Raw genomic sequence first — 21,114 nt, forward strand, 5'->3', positions numbered from 1 at the left:
ATTGTGATACTGTGAAATGTGCATTAAAAAAAAAGTAAACTGTTTTTCAAGTATTCCCCTCAATATTTAGCTCTAATTTTATTAGTTCAAGTACCACATGTGTTATCTATACACATGGTAAAGGTGTCCCGTGTTTACAGTGTGATTTTCTATTGGGCTTGAGTACCACACAGGATCAGTCACTATCACTTAAATAATAAATAGTTTAAAACTGAAAACACCTAAGGAGATACCTGACTGAGAGAATAATTGTCTAAAATACACACAATACAGGAGGGTCACAATTAAAGATGGAAGCAAAAGTAGTTTTTACAGAATATCTATAGGTCCCAAATAGAAATTTTAATCACAGATAAACCACCTTCAATTCTTTTAGCCTAGCAGGACAAACTGACAATCACAGGGTCACTGCTACTGGAAGAGAAGATCAAAACTCCTTCCAATTAAAACCAAACCAAAGTAAAAAGCAAACCTCCCCCTCTGTATTTTTAACAAACCTCTGTTTCAGCTGCCAGCTCATATTTGGACTTCTTGCCTGGCATAGTTCGAATAAGATCAAACAGCCCATCCTCATCGATAACTTTTGTCCCTAAAGCAGATGCCTGCAGCAAAACAAAGGATTAGAAGTGAGGTTAAGTCAACTCAGGAGTCACATAATCCTCTCCCAAGTGCTTTCCAGTAGGATGTTTAGGAACACCCAAAAGTACCCTTTTGTTGGTTTATTTTCACATACACCTGTGTATATACACATGCAAAACCAGAACCAAGGCCTAGACCATGAGGTAACCTTTCCTTCTTAACACACACTTTATTGTCAGCAGTGCTTCCTCTTGGAAGAAATGATGAAAGCACCCAACAGAGATGAAAACTTCGGTTTCCCTTCTGCTTTGCTCAGGCACAGGAACCCACCTTTTCACACTTAGCCTGGCCACAGTCTCGCCCCATCACCAGGTAGTTTGTCTTCTTGCTGACGTTGCCTGTTACTTTTCCTCCATACCGCTCGATCAGAGACTTGGCCTCATCTCTCTCAATGCACTCCAGAACGCCTGTAATGACGAAGGTCAGGCCTTCCAAGCAGTTTTCAGCTCCCTGAGAAGCAGAGCATTGCAGAAAATGCCATTACTTGATGCAATTCTATCAAATACCTCCTCACTATAAGCTTTTTTTATCCTCCTACCATGACACACAGCCTATGAAACATAAGCCTGTGCATGATACCTAGCTCAGTAACAGCTCTATAGGGCCAAAAGACATTAGAGAATAGCCACCAACAAAAATTCATACCACCTTCACCTCAACAATTATGACTATAATGCTCTGTGCTGAATACCTTACAGCAGCCTCCCAGTACCTGAAGGAGGCCTACAGGAAAGCTAGGAAGGCACTTTTACAAAGGCCTGTAGTGGTAAGACAAGAGGGACTGGACTGAAGCTTGATGAGGGAAGATTTTAACTGGACATTAGGAAAAAATGCTGTACAGTGAGGGTGGTGAGATGCTGGAACTGGTTGCCCCAGGAGGTTATGGATCCCCCTCCCTGTAGGTGTTCAAGGCCAGGAGGAATGGAGCCTTGAGCAAGCTGGTCTAGGGGGAGTTGGAAGTAGATGATTTTGAAGATCCCTTCCAGCCCAAATCATTCTATCAATCTGTGAATCTTCAACTAAGACCAGTAACTACTTTCCATTGTCTTGACTTCATAAACTGGTCCTAGTTTCTTAGTGTAACTCCTTACTGAAGCTGCTGCTCCACATTACAGTTTAGCTTCTGCCAATACACACTCCCTATTTGAGAAAAACACCAGCTTTAGTTGATGCTTTTCAGATCTCTTCTAACAGTGAGCCTGTGAGACACTCCACTTGTACATAAAGAATGTTGCTCACCTGAGGGATCTCTTTGGAACCCAACGCTTTTGGTCCCTCACGGTTAAGGAAGCTTCGGTAGGCTTCGTAATTGCTTCGCTTCTTTTCAGAGTCTTCAGGACTTACAGACTTGGGTAGGATGGAAAAAAACCACAAACCAAACTCAGTGCACAAAATAATCAACAAAAGAAAAAAGAGTCCAAGCATCACAGTTTCAGACATTTTAATGCACCACAGGAAAATTTCTAACTCTTGCTTTAAATGTATTAACATGCAAGAGTGAAGCTTCCTCTGGTTTTCATGCCTGTGTTTTATCTGTTTTCTGGTCTTTTTTGAAGACTTCAAATACAAATTCATCTGTGAGTTCAAAAAAATATGTACTCAACTGTCAGGTTTCTGTAGATTCACCTGGAATTTATAGGTACATGCCCACTTAATCCATAAACCGCTGCTTTAAATTCACATCCTATTTTATTTCAGAATGATGCTCGAGTACAGACAAGATCTACACTTATATGAAAGTAGAAATACCACAAAGTAGACCTCCAGAGACAGTGAAGCCTTGTTATAAATCAGTAAAACATCAGTTAAAACTCCATCCAAAACCTTGTGGGCTCCCCTCCCAATTACAACTGCTATTTAAGCACCAAAATCAGGATATTTTTGTATTTTATGGTTAAAAATTAAATGTTTTATGTTTGCAAGTGACTGCCAGTGTGTGCAATAATACAGTTACTGAATCAGACACTTAAAGCTAAATTACATTACTAAACCATGTATCAGTCATCAGAAATACACTTCAAAAACAAGAGACTAGGGAGGAGGAAACCCACCAACGCCATTTATCATTAACAGCAGTATGGATCCACAAGGTCACCATGCTCACATATATTGTAAGCTTCCACTCACTGGGGAAGTGTCAGAATTCCTGCTTTCTGCATTTTCCCAGGACAGCTAAATGTGAAAGCACTGAGCTGATTTTGCAGTGTACAACCACAGCCCAATGTGCATTAAAGAACTCTCAGTACCTTCATGCAATTCACTTACACTTTTCCAGGTGATTTTTTTCCCCCTATACTTTTACCATTGCTAGGAACTCACAGCCTTAACAGAATACAGATGTTTTAGAATTGCCCAGAAGACCCAAAGTACCAAGTTATAACAGTGACAAACACACCAATAAAGGAAAACTACTTTCCTGCAAACTCCATCAAGACAAATTAATTTTGATAGCTCCTACCTCAGCCTTCTTGGGAGAAATTTTCTCCTTCTTTGGTGTTGTCTTCTCTTCTTTCCTCGAAGCAGCTTTTTCTTTAGATGCTGAACTCTGAGCTCCTGCTTCCTTTTCAGCAGTCTCTGCTTTTTGTTTCAGAGACACCAGCTTAGAGCTAGGGTTTAAAGCCAAGGGCTTATTTGTTGACTCTTTGGCAGTTTTACCATCAGATTGTGGAGATGAACGAGAGCCTTTGTAATGTTCAGGTTTAGTTTGCTGCTTTGGAGTGCAATCCTTTGCTTCACCTGTCAAGTTTGCTGCTTTCCCTTCAAAGGAGAACATATATATATATAAGAATGTGTCTTATTAATATAAACTCATTCATGTTTTCTGTGTTCCACATCCCACCTTTTTCTGACTGCTTGCATCTTTCTGTCACGTTGGGACTGCTCTTGATGCTCAGCACTGCCTGCTTCTCTCCTGAATCTCTTCGAGCCTGAGCACATATACAATGTCAAGGTCAGCCATGCATGTCCCAGGGTACCAACAAGTCCAATCCCCAACTTTGATTACTCTTAAGTACAACAGACTGAAGGACATGTAACAAAGGTCATCCCTACCAGAAATCAGAATACAATCTAAGGCAGGTAGCTGAGCAAGTTCTATACTCAGCCATGCACATAAATTCCTTCAGCTAAAAGCCTGACAAGCTTTCAAGTTACCATCAATTTCAATCCTAATAAGCTTACTAATCTAGAAGTAAAAACACTTGCTACATTCAAGTTAACAGTTCTAAACAATAAAAGCCTTAATGTATAAACACAGCAAATATTTTACTGCACTACAAGCTATGAGCACTGGGAAGGTTTCCACCACTGGGGTTAGTCTCAAAGCTTTCAAGATTCCCTGCTTGTCCCATCTCTCAAAGGAGAATCTTCTCCTTCCTTTTTCTCCCATCACTTTTCACCAATTTGTGCCACTGACTCATTTTACTCAAGCTGGTGCTCCTGAACCAGCTGATCTAAATCATTAGTCTTCAGGAACACATCTCACTTGATGAGAACTAGAACTCAAAGTCCCATTTCAGCAGAAGCAGACAGCACAGAGCTACAACAATGCCTGCTGTCTGGTCAGGAAAGCCACATATCTGCTGACTGAGATAGGTTGGACTGGATGATCTTGGAGGTCTCTTCCAACCTGGTTGATTCTATGATCCCAGAGGACAAGCACAAGAAGTCTTATTCTCCTGCAAACATTTTGTTGCTAGTTTTAGTGTGTTTGTATGGAAGCCTCAAAACAAAGGTTTGATGTTTAAAGAGCACTCAGAGCAATACAATATCTAAAAACTTACAAAAAAACCCAAACCCAAACCTTTTTCTTCTGGGGTGTTTCATCCAACATGGCCAAAGTTCTAGCAAATTCTCTGTCTTCATGCAGCTGTCTCTCCAACTGGAAGACAGGAGAAAAAAAAAAGAACTGTTTCCTCCAAAGAGAGACACTGAAGCCTAATGAGAGGAGTAGCTGGGATTTGTTGCACTGGAAATGTTTATACATCTGTTTTCACAGAGGTTTTCTATTCCTTCATATTTTGTATTGCTTATCTTTCGTTCAAAGTTTAGATTATTAAATGCAATTCAAAACTTGAAGGCAGGATCTCAGCTTGCACCAAGATGGAAGTTTTCTAAAGCCATCAGGTTCCAAGAGCAGCCCCAAAAGCAGGAACAATGCCTGTTAAGTATTACAAGGTCTCAAAGAATGTTTTTGTCTTATTTACTGCTAGCAACTTAACATAAGGGAAAAAAAAGAGAACTCTGGCAGTTTTGGAGTATTTAGCTACTGCTCTTAGCTCAGCTCTTGTCAGTTCCATTTGATTTATGCTTTTCACTTTAGTATTTCTGCTTACACAACTGATCAGCTTTGACAGAAGATCCAGTAAGAACAAACACTGCACATGGATTCTGAAGAAGTTTTAATTGTAAGAAACAAAACCAGGTTAGCTTCATTTTTTTCTTTCACCTAGCAAAACTGTGACAGCTGCACTTATCTTCCCTATCCAACATGGGCCCTTGGGGAAAACTTCTTCTACTCCTGAATAGTGTACACTAATGCAAATAATTATTGGTCATTGCTTAATCAAAACAACAAAGATACTGTGCCATAGTTTTAAATCAAACATGCAGTGCTCCAAGAGTCAAACAGATGACTTTAGAAAACCAGTATGCCACAGATATTACTTTTATGTGCCTATCTATCTTCTCTATGGACAATAAGAAAGGGAGGGACACAGACCAGAGTGAGGCAGACATACAACTTCAAATAAAGTATATTCCTTTGATCATAAATTAAATAAAGGATGATGACAACAAGTGTTAGAAATAAGATGAGTTCAGATGAAAAATAGAACCTTTTTTCCTGACAGGATGTTTAACTTTTTAATAGAGTCATTACTCCTCTGGGGAGATCAAGAAGGAGACCAAGCTGGGCATGTACTGTGTCCAGTTCTGGGACTCTCAATTCAAGAGAGATGTTGAGGTACTGGAATGTGTCCAGAGAAGGGCAACAAAGCTGGTGAGGGGCCTGGAACACAAACCCTATGAGGACAGGCTGAGAGAGCTGGGGGTGTGCAGCCTGCAGAAGAGGAGGCTCAGGGGTGATCTCATTGCTGTCTACAACTACCTGAAGGCAGGTTGTAGCCAGGGGAGGTTGGTCTCTTCTCCCAGCAACAGAACAAGGGGACACAGTCTCAAGTTGTGTCGGGGGAGGTCTAGGCTGGATGTTAGGAGGAAGTTCTTCCCAGAGAGAGTGATTGGCATTGGAATGGGCTGCCCAGGGAGGTGGTGGAGTCACTATCCCTGGAGGTGTTCAAGCAAAGCCTGGCTGAGGCACTTGGTGCCATGGTCTAGTTGACTGGACAAGGCTGGGTGCTAGGTTGGCCTGGATGATCATGGAGGTCTCTTCCAACCTGCTTGATTCTATGATTCTATGCATATTTATTTCAAATTATACTCGATATTATCAATAGAAGGTAAGTGAACTGACCTCCCCCAGGAGCAAGTAAATACCTAGGACAAGTGTACCTTTCCTTCTTGTCACCACTGACTCAAACAGGAAGGTTTAAGGCACACACACAAAGGTAATTAGATTTTTTTCTCAGCTTTACAGAAAGCTCTGGTGAGAAGTGAAATGGCTTTTCATTGTTCACTCCAGGGAACGAGCAGGGCTTAAAAAAAACAAACACAAAAATCAAACCACAAAACCAAAACCTCTAAAAAAAATGAGGAAGCAGAAGGCAAATTCCATGTCAAAAGCAAGACTATTACAGACACATCAACTGCACAGATAAAGAAAGTCTGGACAGAGAGAAAATAAAGTGAAATGGTCTATTTGTCTAACTGAAGTAATGCCCATAAAAATACCTGAGTGACTGCATCTGCACATATATGCAAGAGTTAAGTGCACAGAGGAAGTTTATTACACTATTTAGAGCTGACATGGAAAGTCTTATCTTAAGGAAAACCACTTAAAATCACACAAACTGCTCCTGGCATAGAGCAGCAAACTAATAGAGCTTTTACCTCTGAGTCTTCTTCAATCTGCAGTTGCCTAGCAATGGCTTCATCATCTACTGTGCTGTCTCTGCTTTGTGAAGGCTATATTTAAGAAAAAACACAGTTCAGTTTTCCCAAGACTGTATAATTTATAGTAATTTAATCTGTATGAATTCATTTCATGTATTCTAGAAAATAAGACATGCAGCACTTTATTCCTAGCTCTCCAAACACTATAAAAACAAGCCTGCTTTCAACACATTTTACTATTCGACACAAAACCACTCAGGGTCTCATTTCTTCAAGCAATGCTGAGTATCTCTGAAACTATCACAGTTGGCCCATTTGAGAGAGAGACTACACTGTGGAATTCTCATTTCCTCCATACTTTACTTGTTGCTTTGTTATTCCACAAACATGTGCCATAAAGCTTGGCAAAACTACCTCACTCCTCTTGCTCCTGCCCTTCACCTCCAACTCTAAGCTATTGCATCTACTCACTGATCTCAGTAGTCAGTTTTAAGCCAAGTCACTAGAGAAGAATCAATGGAGAAAATGCTACTAGATTCAGAAGTGGGTAGATTCAGATTGGATGTTCGGAAGGGTGGTGAGACACTGGAACAAGTTGTGTAGGGAGGTGGTGGAGGCCCCATCTCTGAAGGTTTTTAAGGCCAGGCTGGATGGGGCTCTGAGCAACCTGATCTAGTACGAGATGTCCCTGCCCATGACAGGTGTTTGGAATCAGATAACCTTTGAGGTCCCTTCCAGCCCTGACAATTCTATGACTCTCATACATGGACAAACTTGCATTTGAGGACTTGATATACCTGCATCATCAAAATTGAACTGAGTGGTCACTAAAAAGAAACACGAGGTAGGACAAGCAGTTAACCACCTCCCTGCAGTCATTAAACTGGCCACACTGATCTGTCACCAGACACATGAGCAGCCTGAAGGAACATTATCAGGACTTACCTCTTTCCTTTTACTTGCTACCAGTTTTTTATCTGATCGCTGGACACGACTTGTTCCAAAGTAATCCAGTGCTGAGGTGGGAGTCTTTTTCACTGGAGATACTGGTTTGCTTTTAGCTTGTGGTTTGCCATCCTCCTTTTTTACTGCAGTTGTTTCTGGACAACCAGCCACTGATGTCCCATTTTCCTTGGGCTTCAGGGAAATTCTTTTATTGACCAAGTCATCTTCTTCATCTAACCATGAAAAACAGTCTATCACTTCTGGCACGTGGAATTTAAGTTCTTACAACAGGACTATCAAGAGAGATTACATCCATTCAGATCAATATAATATTGCAAGTGTTTAGGAATTACTAAGAAAAAAAAAAGAAACAAAAAAGGCTGAGTTGTACAACACAGTATTTCACAACAGGTCAAGTCTAAAGATCTTGGAGGTCTCTTCCAACCTGCTTGATTCTATAAACCAAGGGAAAATATACTGTACTTACAAAAAGCTCCTTGAACAAGCTTACTGGTTATTTTTGAAGTACTGCTCATAGCTTCTCAATGCTTTTTCAGAAACACTCTGGGTTTTTTTTTTCCCTCCCTTTTTGCCAGAGTTTATAGCAGCTGGCAGCCAGCTGAACATCAGTCTGTATGCCCAGGTGGCCAAAGTGGTCACCAGCATTCTGGCCTGGATCAGCAATATGGTCCCAGAGGGACCAGGACAGTGATTGCTTCCCTGTACTCAGCACTAGTGAGGTCACACCTTGAGTACTGGGTTCAGTTTCAGGGCCCTCACTACAAGGAAGACATTGAGGTACTGGCATGGGTCTAGAGAAGGGCACTGAAGCTAGTGAAGAGCATGGAGACTAAGTCTGGTGAGGCGCAGGTAACTGGAGTTTAGTTTGGAGGAGGCTGAGGGGAGACCTCACTGCTCTCTGCAACTCCCTGAAAAGAGGTTGGAGCCAGGTGGGAGTTAGTTTCTTTTCCCTAGTATCAAGTGATAGGATAAGAGGAAACAGCTTCAAGTTGCACCAGGGGAGGTTTATGTTGGCTTTTATAAGAAACCTCTTGAGTGAAAGGGCTCTCAAACAGTGGAACAGGCTCCCCAGGGTGGTGGTTGAATCCTCATCCCTGGAGGTGCTTCCAAGCCTCAGGGATGTGGCGCTAAGAGAAATGTTTCAGCACCAGACTTGAGAGAGTCAGGTAACAGTTGGGACTTGATAATTGTAAAGGTCTTTTCCAACCAAAATGATTCTTTGATTCTATCTTATACCTTCTACATTTCTGCACGTGAACGTTCTCTCCTTTATGACACAGTCAAAACCACCTCAAAGAAACAGAGCCATTTCACACAGCACAGAAATCAGGAAAAGATCAGCATAATTTAAAAGGAGAAGAAAAAGTGTCATACACAGTTTCTTTAAGAATGAACCCACAGCCCACTGAACAAAAATTCAAATCTTTCCTTTCCATAGTAGCCAGGACAGTCTTTCCAGCAAGCAAAAAGAGAAAGAGGCTTTGACAGCAATCTATTCTTTGTGGACCAGAATTTTTCACTCAGTCAATCAATCAACACAAAATACTACCATGGACTTCAAACAGTCTCCCTGACAGTTCCACACATGAAACCCTATCAAAGAAGCATACAAAAGCCTAGAGATATCACTGCCAAATGCTAAGACTAATATGAGAGCACAGAAGACAAACTTCTCCATTAGCGATAAAAGCACTTTCTTTGTGAATGCTAAACACTCAAAGTGTGCAACGGCTAAGAAGCCAACTGCAGGAAAATCCCCTAGTGAACACCAGGCAGAAAGTCTTGAGAGGAACAGAAACAGGGACTGTCTCATTTGCATGTCTCTAACTGAAGGCTGGTTTGTTTTTTTTCTCAAAATAGAGAAGTTTCAGACACTCAACACAATGTAAACACAGAATGTGCTAAACATCTCTCTCATAACTGAACTTAAATTGACAGCATTATCACACAAATGTATTCATTTTCCACTCATTTCTACTTTCAGCCTCCAGAATTCTTCTTGATCACTTTCCCAAGTGCAGGTGATGTCACATGCCTGTCATCTGGCTCTTTTGTTATGCACTAAGCAGAGATGGGCCAAAACATTTTTTGTTTCACCTTTTCTCAAGTACTAACAATAGTGGTTCAGGCATCAGCTGAAACTTTATGCTGCTGAACAGCAAGTAGAATGCAACAAGTACAAAGGGGCATTCTGACTATACCTGGCAGAGAAAGTTCTGGGAGAAGGAGAAATAGAACAAAGATATGTCTGGAAGGCAGGAAATTGATTGAAGCAATTAAATTAAGAATGCTTGAAGATAAAAACTTATCGAGGAGAAAGTGACATTTTAGCCAATTCAATTCACAAAGCAACACTGGAACATTCAATTCCATGCCCCTAGCTGAAAGCAGCAAGTTTCACCATCAAGCTGCTTTTACTACTCTCAACGTGATTTATTTTCTCTGGGCAGTAATAAATCTCTTCCTGCCATTTAGCTCAATTTAACAAATCATTACATATCTGGAAGATTTGGATACTGGATGCTTCAGGCTCCTAATGTACAGTAGTTTGAAATCTGAATAAGAAAATTGCTTATCTCAAACTTAGTTCCAGAAGTGTTTTTGCTTCTTTAGATATTTTTTCCCCTTTTAACTATTATCAGAAATGAACAATTCATGTAGATGCAATGACATTTATTTGACTTGGAAATAAGATAGAAATCCTATTCTGCCCCCTTGCTCCCAGCTTTTCTTAAACTAAGGATTGCTTTCAGCTAGGAAAGAATCTTTACTCATCACTAGTGTTATCAGAAGAGCCACATGCAGTATTGATTTTCTCATTATTCACTTGTAACCATTTAAATAACAACAAAACCACATTCAGGATATTGCTTTCACTCAAGCAGAAAAAAGCAGAGTAAATATAATTAAGTTCTAATTAAAGAGGACATGGATTTGAGTCATTTATGATGACAGGACTATGTGTTGTCAATAATTAGTTTTGCTTTAATTATGTTCTTCCTAGAAACAACAAGATTAGAAGCATTTATTGACTGCAAGTGGCAGCTGAAGAAGGACAAGACTCACAGCACCTATGAACAGCCCCCTCTAGATGTAAATAAAGGCAGAACGAGAACACTGAACTCGTCATCAAGGAACAAAACCACTCTAATCCTGTTAAACAGGATTCAAAAAACGATTGAGGGGACAGACAGGCTACAATTTCATGCCAGATTCAAGAAATTCACAAGCACATCCCAAACTTGCCTGATCTCCAGTTAATTCCCTCATTTCAAGTACTTAAGAACATCAACTGCTTCAGTAAACCTTCAACACATCTTCCTTGAAGTGAACTAATCAGGCATGCCTACTGCCACTGGAGTGAACAAAGCTCATCCCTTGCAGACTTTCAGCTCCCTCACAAACATGCAGGCAACTTCATTTACAGCTTGGAAAACACCAAGAGTCCTACCTAGCATTGCTGCTGGGTTATTCAAGTCAGTGCTTCTCAACACATGACCTGTAAAAGCAGACATTCTCATTGATACAAGCAATCCAGTCATTTGTGGGGAAATAAAAAGGAAAATATGGATTTTAGATTATAAAAATTGATTAACTGCATTCTTACAGCAATTGCTTGGTGAGCAGCTGAGATAGCATTACGTGTGGGGGCATGGATGTGACAAAGAGAAAGCTAATCAGGTGATGGATGAACAGAGAGGCATGACAACCAGGAGACTGCTTTGAATTACTCTGGATGCAATAGACACATGAAGCAAGGGACCTGTTATGCCAGGCAACATACACAGCCAAACTTCCCTAGCAACAAACAGGGGTTTCAGAACTATTTCACTGCATTCAAGCATATCTGGCTTTAATATGATACACCCTTATAGCAGCAGAGCTATTAGGTTAATGAACTAACACCTGCAGCCCACCTGCAACTATTTGTTACTCCTCTTCCTCTTTCCTAGCTTCGCCTGTTCTCAATAGGCTTTCACCTGTTAATTACACAACAACATGTGCTGCTGTTCCCTGACACAACTCTAGCAAAATTATCTGGGTGTATTTAAACCTTTGTTTATATTACTTTTAGTAATTCTTGAGCCTTTTATAAGGAAGTAATCTACTGCAGGATGGGACAATGGCAACAAACAGCATAGGACAGCTCCTAGAATGGGCTTCAAAACAACATTTCACTCATCTTCATTTACTATTTTTGTATTTTGAGTTCCTCATCAGTATTAGAACAAGTCCTTAGCTCCTATTCTGTTTAAAATGCAAAATATTTGAAGCAGAGACAACCTTTTACTATGTTATAAAACCAACTCATAGGCAGAGGTTACAAATAATTCATATTTATTATGTGTATGTTAAACTGGTGTTTGTGGACTACTACATAAGGATTCCTGTATGGAGCTGAAAGCCTATAGCCTATCCATAAGTCATTAAATCTACTTTAACTGTATAAAAATACAATATTCAGGACATTCTTCACTTCCAAAGGCACCACATCTACACAAGCACTTAAAACAGTTCCTGTCCTACAGTATTTGCAGTCTAGAGCAGGAAGTGTTGTTGACAAAGATAAAATTGAGGGTAGAGAAAATAGTACAGGTGTAAAGACAATGTACTGGGTTTAATATGAATTGGCCAACACTTGGTAGGACTGGGCTTCATCTTGTCCTTTTGGTTAAAGTATATCTTTAAGAAGATTATCTTGGAAGTTAACCACCACTTGCCAAAAGAGCCAGCAAGGTGATTCCAGCTGAGCCTGCAGAACTCCTTCCAAAACAATCCAGATGCTATGTGTGACTAACAAAATGCATCTTTTTTCTATCTTCCACTGCATATAAAACCACAGTAGTTGCAACCTGCATTTCAGAAACTGCTCTGGCCACTCATTTAGGTATTTTTTAATGTCATTTCTCAACCAGCCAATTGATTTTAGATGTACTACAAACATGCACTTTAAACCACAATTGTTAGCACTTGGCCTATATCGACATGTCAAGGTTCCAGGTTGTTATAAAAATGCAAGGTTTACCAGAGCCATTCCAGCTTTACTCCCTTGAGCTGAAATTTACATTTAGATTTTTCAGCTATCAGAAGTTACTTTTACCATTTTCTGCTTCAAGGCAAGAAAGTTCTGACCACAATGCAGTAACCCAATTGCAGTTACACACTTCGGTGCCAAACTACGTAACCTTTGATACCCTTTGTCCAGTACCTTCCAAATAAAATTCTTAGTCAAATATGCACACTCATACTTTGAAAATACCTTTAGAATGGTGTGTTGGGAGCATTAAAAGGGATGAGAAGGCTGAATATACTTAAACTGAATTATTTGCATCTGAAAAAACATTAGTTATAACAACTGCTTCCAAATTAAATAGAACTTGCCATAGAAACTGCCGTGTGTGTTACTCTGGCATGCAATCACAAGTCAGCAGTCCATTAACTCTTTCCACTTCATTCCAGAGTTTTAGTCACTTGAACTGGTTACTTTTACCCCAACAGCAGCTTTATCATTTCACAAAAGCAGATCTGATTCTTCATCATGCAATAAAAACTTCAAGTTCTGGTTTAGTTGCCTGAAGTTCTATGGAATCATAGAATTGTTTTGATAAGAAGAGATCTTTGAGATCATCAATTCCAACCATCAAGCTAACACCAGCTTACTGTACGATGGGGAATATTCAGTGAAGATCAATCAATAATTAGGAAAGGGAGAGGAAAAAACCAACTTGGTAAAAATCCAGACAAGTGTTCGTTTTTTCCAGCTGCAGCTCAGTTTACTGAGCCTCTCAGGACACAGTGTTCTGTCTGAGACACAATGAACTAGTCTAGAAAAACACACCACAAGACCACCACAACAACACCACCACCACAAATCAAAGTCCTCTTTTAGATTTTAAACTCACCCAGCAGATTAACAGAGTCATTTATAAATCAATTAGAAATTAACAGTCAGAGGAATTTCATACAAGAAAAGTGGGAATTAGGGAAAAGACTTTAAGATCAAGTCCAACCATTAAATATACTGAACATACAGAATGGTTAAAAAGTAGTTTGTGGTATTTCTACATAGAAGTAATTTCAGCAAATACTGAAAAAAAAGAAACATTAAATGGAGAAGCTCTACAGCAAAGTGAACTTGGGCAGTGAGTGGCTGGAGAGCAGCCTTAAGGAGAGTGACTTGGGGATGCTGGTGGATGAGAAGCTCAACAGGAGCCAGCAGTGTGCACCTGCAGTCTGGAAGGCCAACCAGATCCTGGGCTGCATCAGAAGTGAGGCCAGCAGGTGGAGGGAGGTGATTCTCCCCCTCTACTCTGCTCTGCTGAGACTCCACCTGGAGTGTTACATCCACTTCTGGAGCCACTATTACAAGAGGGATGTGGAGATGCTGGAGCATGTCCAGAAAAGGACCACAAGGATGATCAGAGGGCTGGAGCAGCTCTCCTGTGAGGACAGACTGAAAGAGCTGGGAATGTTCAGTCTGGAGAAGAGGAGGTTCCCAGGTGGGCTTACAGTACCTGAAGGGAGCCTACAAAAGAGCTGGGGAGGGACTCTGTAGGATATCAGGGAGTGACAGGACTGGGGGGAATGGAGCAAAGCTGGAGATGGGTAGGTTCAGACTGGCCACGAGGAGGAAGTTCTTCACCATGAGAGTGGTGAGAGCCTGGAATGGGTTGCCCAGGGAGGTGGTTGAGGCCCCAGTCCTGGAGGTGTTTAAGGCCAGGCTGGATGAGGCTCTGGCCAGCCTGATCTAGGGTAGGGTGTGCCTGCCCGTGGCAGGGGGCTTGGAACTAGATGATCCTTATGATCCCTTCCAACCCTGACTGCTTCTGTGATTCTACGAACTGCAATGACTTCTGAAATTCTCCTTTTTCATCTTCTGAAAACACTGTATGTGCCCAAGTACAAAACTTCATCATCTATGCTTACATTCATGAAAATTAACAGATCTGAAATAAACCTGTAAAACAAAAACCTCCTGCATCTTACTGCAAAATTACAAAGCAAATTATAACATTATAAACACACCACATATCTATAAATTGCTGGGTTTTTAATGTGACATGAACTCTGAACCACAGCTGGAACAAGGCAAACCACAAACAACAATGGTACCTGCAAATGTCATTTGTATCCTCCAATGCTTACATTATACATATGTGAATTACTGATCTGGTAATGAATAATGTGTTGGGTTTGTTTTTTTGATGCAATAGTGACTCTGTAAACAGAAATAACTTGCAGGACTCAGTATTTTATGAAGTTTTATCATAAAATGGATTAGGTTTGAATGGACCTTAGAGATCATCTACTCAAATCTCCTCACTGTAGCCAGGGACTCCTCTTCACTAGATTCAGCTGCTCATCCAATCTGACCTTGAACACTCCTAGGGAGGAAGCATCCACAACCTCCCTGGGCAGCCTTTTCCAGAGTCTCACCAACTCATAATGGAGAGCTTCTTCTTGAGATCCAGTCTGAACCTACTCTCCCTCTGCTTAAAATCATTCCCTCTGTCCTATCACTGGACACCCTTATGAAGAGTCCTCTCCAGCCTTTCTGTAGGATTGCTTCAGGTACTGGAAGACAGCTTTCAAGTTCTCCTTGGAGTCTCCTCTAGGCTGTAAAACCTCACCTCCCTCAGCCTATCCTCACAGCAGAGGTGCTGCATCCCTTGGACCATCTTTGTGGCTGTCCTCTGGACTCACCCAAACAGCTCTGTCTCCTTCTTATAATGGGGACATTAATGTGGGACCCAAGATAATAACACATTTAAAATTTGCTGTCTTGTATGAGGAACAGCACAGAAAAAATAAGTAAGACTTATTTGCACTTACAGGACTAAAAACATTAAAATCTAGTTCAATATAAAAAAAAATGATCTACCTATTCTTCAACTGCATTCACAAGTCATGCTGGAGATGGAACACAGATATCAACTGATGAAAAGAAAAAGGCTGATCCCTACACTACAATTTCAAAGAGCCACAGAGTGATCTGGCTTGGAAAGAACTTTTAGGATCATCTAGTCCCAAATCCTCTGTCATAGGGCTTCAAAATATCCAACCAGCACAGTCTTAAGTTTCCAGATGTGTCACACTGAAAATAAAGAGGAAAAATGCCTTCAAATCTCATTGGAATCTTTTCTACCTACTATGCCTGGATTCATGTTCCTTTAAGATATTTATCTCAGCTGTATCACTACCATTGCAACACACTCAGCTGGAGAGTCCCATTAAGCAGAAGAAACAATTTATACAAGTTAAACAAGTCTGAAAGTTATAAAAGCATTGTTTTAGACACATACTATTAAGTCAACTTATGTGTACTTAAAACTCTTCAGATAAGAGTAACCTTGAGCCACAGATTTCATCAATAACCTTGACTTGTGTTCCCATGGTATCCCTATGCAGGAGAAAAAAAACACCACCCAGAATTGCATAACAAATCTAAATATGTAATGTTTACTTCCCAGTTAACCAATCATACATCTACTCTCAGATCAATGCTGTTAAAGATACTTCTTAATTAGGAGTGTTGTCAAAATTGCCAGAAGCAGCAAAGATTTGACTAAAAGGACAAACCAGAGAGCTTCCCTTGGACGATTGAGCTCATGTGAATATGTGACGCAGTACAGCTAAATGCCAGGTCAAATATTTAGGACAAATAAAATCAGCCAAACCATCTTGGAAACAGTGAGAGAGAAAAGAATCTGAGTAGGAGGATGGCAGAGATAAAAGGCAGCTCACCCACATTTCTAATAGGATACTGCAGCAAATAATCCCTCTTTCAATTTAAAATTACATGATATGCACTATCATTATAGGGAGGCAACGTTTATGTTCAGCAATGACCTCACCAAGAAAATCTTACACCCAGGGACTCTGTTCACTTTTCCAAACATGTATCCTAAAACTCAGAGGGATCACAGATGACCACCTGGAATTCTAACACTTGAATTCCAATATATTTTCATTTAAAAAAAAATTAACTATCAGTTTCAAAGAACTCAAACAGGCAAAGTCCTATGCCTAGCACAGAACACTACTCTAGAAGACAAACCCAGAATTCCCAGTAGTTACAATCTCAGCTGAATTCAAACTGCCTGCAGTAACCACATCTAACCACAGCAATGGACATTCTTCAAGCCTAAACTATAGTTTAGAGGTATCATAACTGATACCTCTCTGATCAAAATGCATTGCAACCCTCCTTTGTGACTGAGGGAACTGGAATTGCTTATTCTGAAGAAAAAGAGGCTGAGGAGAGATCTCCTTGCTCTCTACAAATTCCTGACAGGAGGCTACAGTCAGGTGGAGGCTGGTCTCTTCTCCCTAGTAAGAAGTGATGGGACAAAAGGAGGAAATGGCCTCAAGCTGCACTAGGGGAGGTTCAGGTTGGATATCAGAAGAAAATGCTCGACTGAAAGGATTCTGAAACACTGGAATCAACTCCCCAGAGAGGTGGTTGGATCCTCATCCCTGGAGGCATTTAAAGGCCACAGAGATGTGGTGCTGAGGGCCACTGGTAGAGTTAAATCAATGATCTCAAATCACTGAAATAATTATATGATTCTGAATTCTACAGCTTCTGTTGCACAGGTGATTAGAGCATGGTAACCAATACTCATTATCAAAATACCTTCTTTTCTCTGCATTTTAACAAATCCATGTGAAATTACAATAGATCCAGTGCAGAAAGAGATCTTTGTGCTTCAGAAACAAGCCTGAAAAGCAGGAACCTAACATGAGAAAAATACTTAAGCAGGGAAGGTATCAGCTCTGAACAGTAGATCATTTTGATCAAATCAGAGTCAAATTTAAGGTGCTTCTAATCTATGTCACTCAGTAAGACACAAATTTAATTCAATCTGTTACCAGAATAATGTTTCCATCCCACACAGTCTTCATCTTTGCTTAACAGTCACTAATAATGCACCTCAACTTAGAGATCTAACAGAACAACCAGTCATAAAAGCAGTCCTGAGGCTGCAAGCTCTCAAACATTTCAAATGTATTTAAGAAAACAAAACCCCAAAAGTCAAACACACATGCATCCAACTGTTCTCAGATGCTAAAACCAGAAATACTAAAAGCCCATTGTCAGGGAAGTACTGAAGGATTCAGCTAAACACTACAAGCTCTGATGATTTTCTCTCACAGCTGCAATTTTACAGCAGTCACAAAACCCTTTGCTGCTGACACACCTCTAAGGATGCCTGATTCATAATGGAGTCTATGCAGGCTGATGGCCACCTACAAAACAATGCCACTGAAACTTTTGCATAATGTCTTATCATAGAATCAACCAGGTTGGAAGAGACCTCCAAGATCATCCAGGCCAACCTAGCACCCAGCCCTAGCCAGTCAACTAGACCATGGCACTAAGTGCCTCAGCCAGGCTTTTTTTGAACACCTCCAGGGATGGTGACTCCACCACCTCTCTGGGCAGCCCATTCCAATGCCAATCACTCTCTCTGAAAAGAGCTTCCTCCTAACATCCAGCCTAGACCTACCCTGGCACAACTTGAGACTGTGTCCCCTTGTTCTATTGCTGGTTGTCTGGGAGAAGAGGCCAACTCCCACCTGGCTACAATGTCCCTACAATGTAGTTGTAGACAGCAATGAGGTCACCCCTGAGCCTCCTCTTCTCCAGGCTAAACAGGCCCAGATCCCTCAGCCTCTCCTCACAGGGTTTGTGTTCCAGGCCCTTCACCAGCTTTGTTGCCCTTCTCTGGACACGTTCCAGCACCTCAACATCTCTCTTGAATTGAGGGGCCCAGAACTGGATACAGGACTCAAGATGTGGCCTGACCAGTGTTGAGTACAGAGGAAGAATAACCTCCTTGTCCTACTGGCCACACTGTTCCTGAGCCAGGCCAGGATGCCATTGGCTCTCTTGGCCACCTGGGCACACTGCTGGCTCATTTTAAACTGAGTAGAGGAAAATGCACGCCATGAAGCAAGTGGAAACAAACTGCTTCATGACAGAATTGAGAACACTGGGGAAACAGGGGTAGCAAAGAATGACCACCAGTGTTTTGGTTTGGAGCTGGGAAAGAAACACATTTCATGAGAAATCTGCAGGATGAAACTTGCAGAACAGCAGATGAAGTGTAAATGTACAAACTCCTTGAGAGCACCAAGGTCAAGAATCAAAGGAAACAAGAGGGAAAGCAGTACTAAGGAACAACCTCTGTGCAAACACAGAAAAATTATCTTATAAAACTTTTCAATCAAACTGATGGAATTTGCCCTTATCTGTTGAGTGGTCCTTATGGGTTAAGATTCTGTTTTCAGTTTAAATATGCAGCTTCTAAAGAGCCTAAAATCTAAGCTAAGATCTGCTGGGAGCTTAGCAGTTAATCACTGTCGCAATCTCAGAAGGCTAAAAGAGACCTGAAAATTATCAAGGGATGGTTAATTACATTCCTGGTCAGGTGTACAAGAATTCTGCATGCTCATTATCTACCAGCATGGAAAGAACTCTTCGCCAAGAGCAAAAGTAGCTCTAGAATTTAGAAATCCAAGACTTTTAGAGGATTAAAGACATGCAAAGCCATATGGCAAGCAAAATAAATAACAATAATAAATAATAAAGATAAAAGCAGGTTTTCAGACCTATTCATTGTAAGTAACAGTCACAAAGCCTGATAATGAGCAGTTTAACTATATTAAAAATACTTCCCTTATCTAACCCCTCCCCCTAAATCTATGCAATACTTTTATGCAGGGAGTTAAATGCCTATTAAAATTAATCTAAGGCAGTACCCTACATCACCTCAGCTCCTGATTTGCCAGTATTGAGGCTGAAGTTCTGAAGTCCTTTTGGCCATCTTGTTTAAGACAAAATATGCTCACTTAGCTCAATATTTAAATTCTGTGGGTATGAATATTCAGGCAAGCAATCCATCCCATCTGTAACATGATTCACTCCACTGCACTTGAACTAGGAATGATTTATTTCTTCCTTACCTGTCTCTGAAATATAAACAACAGGATGCCTCTTTAGAGCTTTACCAGGTTTTGGAACAGATACTTTTTTCTCAGGTAGCTTCTTGGATTTCTGCACTGGCTGCATCTCCTCTTCTGAATCTGTATTTTGACCACAAAATAAATGTCTATTTCCACCACATACATACAAGCTTTAAGTAATACATCACATAACATGAGGAGATGTGAGCACACATTAACTAAACTGAGCAAGAAAGATCTCACCTGGAATGTCAAGAACATAGCTTTGTCTTTCTCCAACAGCTAACATCCATCACATATACATGACTAAATCAAAATTTGGTCAGAACTGTCTAGACAGTGGGGTTTGTTGACATAAAATATATTTTGTTGACTCATTCTAGGTCTGTATAGAAACCTTTCCAGGAAGGAAATGTTCAGTAATCTGATGTGATACTCTAACAGCTGCAAACAGCAAACACACACACAAAAAAAAAACCAAACACCAAAAAGCCCGAGCCAAAACCCACCACAACCCAGAATAAACTTTTAACATAGATTCATTAATCTGATCGAATTTCTGTAGCAGTGCATTATGCTGATGCATTCCACAAGTTAACAGCAGGTGAAAACAGATCACTGAGGATGTTCTTTGATTTTTCAGGATGTTGATATAATGTCATTCATCTCATCAACCATGGTCCATATCCCAAAAGCTGTGCAGATGCCACTTACACTACCATGGATTATGTATCCCAATATACAAACAAGTAGGACAAAGTAAAGAAGCTGAGGCAACTGGCAAGTGTAACAGAGGACTACCCTTCAGAGTGTAAAATCAGAGTACAACTAATCACACCACACACTCTTCCATCTTCAAGAACTTGGAGCACCACTCCTCTTTGGGCTCAACTTCGCAAAATCTCCAGACACTACCAGCACTTCCAGAGCAACAGCTGAATTATCTATTGCTTTTGTACTTCACTTTTTAATGCAGAAATACTTCTATTGCTATTCCTCACTGCTAAACAGGAACTGTTTACAGAACAGTTTGCAGAAATGAACACCATTTTCTATATGCAGCGGCATTATTCTGGCGTGTTTGTGTCACCATTTTTCTTCTATGGGTGAAGCAATCTTCTATTGTTAAGATTGTTTCTAAAAACTGAAGCAGAAGCATTCAGTAGGAGTTTAAAATCACAGAAAATCCCATCTCTTTTCCACAATCTCAAACCAAAATCAGGCTCAAAGAGTAGTGGAGAATGGACTTAAAATCCAGCTGGTGGCCAGTCACAAATGGTGTTCCTCGGGGCTCAGTGCTGGGGCCAGATCTCAGTGATCTGGACAAGGGGATTAAGTGCACTCTCGGTAAGTTTGCAGATGGCATTACATTAGGTGGAAGCGTTACAGATAGAAAGGCTCTGCAAAGAGTTCTAGAGAGGCTGGATTGTTGGGCCAAAGTCAATTGTATGAGGTTTAACAAAGCTAAGTGCCAGGTCCTGCACTTGGGTGACAACAATCCCATGAATGGGCTGCCTGGGGAGGTGGTGG

General features: G+C 40.7%; 1 protein-coding gene across 1 annotated transcript in view; it reads right to left on the minus strand.

The window, feature by feature from the left end:
* RFC1 (replication factor C subunit 1) overlaps positions 1 to 21,114 on the minus strand; it is a 41,836-nt gene that overhangs the window by 13,230 nt on the left and 7,492 nt on the right. The window contains exons 4-12 of the mRNA XM_064149157.1: positions 19,585 to 19,704; positions 7,594 to 7,826; positions 6,646 to 6,720; positions 4,442 to 4,519; positions 3,479 to 3,566; positions 3,098 to 3,396; positions 1,879 to 1,986; positions 910 to 1,089; positions 498 to 602 (exon numbers count right to left, since the gene is read on the minus strand). Of these exons, the coding sequence (XP_064005227.1) occupies positions 498 to 602; positions 910 to 1,089; positions 1,879 to 1,986; positions 3,098 to 3,396; positions 3,479 to 3,566; positions 4,442 to 4,519; positions 6,646 to 6,720; positions 7,594 to 7,826; positions 19,585 to 19,704 (1,286 nt within the window). The remainder of the gene's footprint in view (positions 1 to 497; positions 603 to 909; positions 1,090 to 1,878; positions 1,987 to 3,097; positions 3,397 to 3,478; positions 3,567 to 4,441; positions 4,520 to 6,645; positions 6,721 to 7,593; positions 7,827 to 19,584; positions 19,705 to 21,114) is intronic.

Source organism: Pogoniulus pusillus, chromosome 9 (assembly GCF_015220805.1).
Source record: "Pogoniulus pusillus isolate bPogPus1 chromosome 9, bPogPus1.pri, whole genome shotgun sequence".
In the NCBI taxonomy this organism is placed as follows: Eukaryota; Metazoa; Chordata; class Aves; order Piciformes; family Lybiidae; genus Pogoniulus; species Pogoniulus pusillus.